Source organism: Manacus vitellinus, unplaced genomic scaffold (genome assembly GCF_001715985.3).
Source record: "Manacus vitellinus isolate BGI_N305 unplaced genomic scaffold, ASM171598v3 scaffold_64_pilon, whole genome shotgun sequence".
Taxonomy (NCBI): domain Eukaryota; kingdom Metazoa; phylum Chordata; class Aves; order Passeriformes; family Pipridae; genus Manacus; species Manacus vitellinus.
Window position 1 is genome coordinate 856,288 of NW_021940718.1, and position 1,731 is coordinate 858,018.

Consider the following 1,731-nt stretch of genomic DNA (forward strand, 5'->3'; position numbering starts at 1 on the left):
TGCTGCTCCGTGGGCTCGGCCTGGGGCAGCGACTGCGAGGAGTGCCCCAAGCCGGGCACCGGCGAGTTCAAGGCCATCTGCCCGCGCGGGCCCGGCTTCGCCAACCGCGGGGACGTGCTCTCGGGGAGGCCCTTCTACAAAGGTGAGCGGAAAGCTGGGCAAAGCACCTCGCTGCCCTCTGCCCGCCCCGGGGGCTCTGGGCTCAGAGACACCCCCTTCCCTCTGAACCTCTGCTCATCTCCACCCCCAGATGTGAACGAGTGCAAGGTCTTCTCCGGCCTCTGCACTCACGGCACGTGCCGGAACACCATCGGCAGCTTCCGGTGCATCTGCGGCAACGGCTTCGCTCTGGACGCCGAGGAGAGGAACTGCACGGGTAAGGGGCCCCCTCTGGGCCACCCTTCGCCCACCCTGCTGCCTTTGGGGGTGCTCAGCGTGGTGGTGCCACCCAGGGAGGTTGTGGCACTTGTTTTAGGGACGTGGCGAGGAGCCACGAGGCCAGGAAAGGAGCATCGAGGCCAGGAAAGGAGGCGGGACAGGGAGAAGTGGTGGATGCCCGTCCTTGGAAGTGTCCTTGGACAGAGATTGGAGCAGCCTGGGATAATGGAAGGTGTCCCAGCCCATGGCAGGGGGTGGAGTGAGATGAACTTTAAAGTCCCTCCCAGCCCAAACCAGTCTGGGATTCCATGATCCTTTGACACCTCTCCTCCTTGGATTTTGGTGCCAATTAATGTCTCTTGTGCATCCGGGGAGCCTGGAAAGCTGCAGCCTCAGCTGCACACACACAAACCTCCAGCTGTGCTGCAGCAAAGACAAAGCACCAACATGGGGTCCCAGGGGGTCCTTCAGGGCACCAGGATGGTGGGTTCTCACCCATGGCAGGGCGTGGAACTGGATAAACTTTAAATTCCCTTCCAACCCAAACCATCCTGTGATTCCATGAGGCTCCTCCTGCTCGTGGGGTGAAGGATCAGCCCTGCCCCAGGGAGACAGCTTGGCTGCTGTCCCTCCCTCCAGGATGAGGAGTTCCTTGCTCTGCTGCCTTGTGCAAACCTTGAGTTTGAGGTGCAGCTGTGGTGAAATGAGTGTTTGAAGCCCAGTGCTGGGTTTAGTGGTGCTGGTGGCCTGTCCTTCCTCCACTCCCTGGTGTCTGTTGCCTAAAATGGAAGAAATAATTCTCTGGGCAATTTTGAGTAGAGAAAGGTAGAAAACAGCTCTTTAACTGTAGTAACTTTGGTGCACAAAGGTGTGTTGCACACACACACAGTACAATTTTTATAACACCATCTAATTCTAATATTTGGACATCACCTCCTTAGTTACACCATCTGTCCCATCCCTTCAGCCCCACCTCCCAGAGTTGAGTTGGTGGTCCCAAAACGCCCACCCCTTCATCCTCCTCCTCATCATCATCATCTCTGTCCTTCTTGGAACATCTTCAAGGCTTCTGAGTAGTTTTGACTTGGCTCTGTCAAGCAGTTCTGTCTTGTTCTGAGCACATTTTCACAACAAGGTGGTTTTTTTCCACCCTTGGAATCCCCAACAGGGGATGTTAAACAACACCTTCGGAGACCTGGTGTGGAGGTGCTGGGCTAAAAGTGCTGGAGCTGTGCTAAAACCTATGTAATAGAAATAACAGTAATAGAAATAACAGTAATAGAAATAACAGTAATAGAAATAACAGTAATAGAAATAACAGTAATAGAAATAACAGTAATAGAAATAACAGTA

At 54.2% G+C, this 1,731-nt stretch overlaps 1 protein-coding gene across 1 annotated transcript in view; it reads left to right on the forward strand.

Annotated features, from left to right (window-relative positions):
* The window catches only part of LOC103766916 (fibrillin-2), a 143,142-nt gene that overhangs the window by 105,911 nt on the left and 35,500 nt on the right, over nucleotides 1-1,731 (forward strand). Inside the window, 2 exon segments of the mRNA XM_029963865.1 lie at nucleotides 5-142; nucleotides 251-376. Coding sequence (XP_029819725.1) covers nucleotides 5-142; nucleotides 251-376 — 264 coding nt within the window.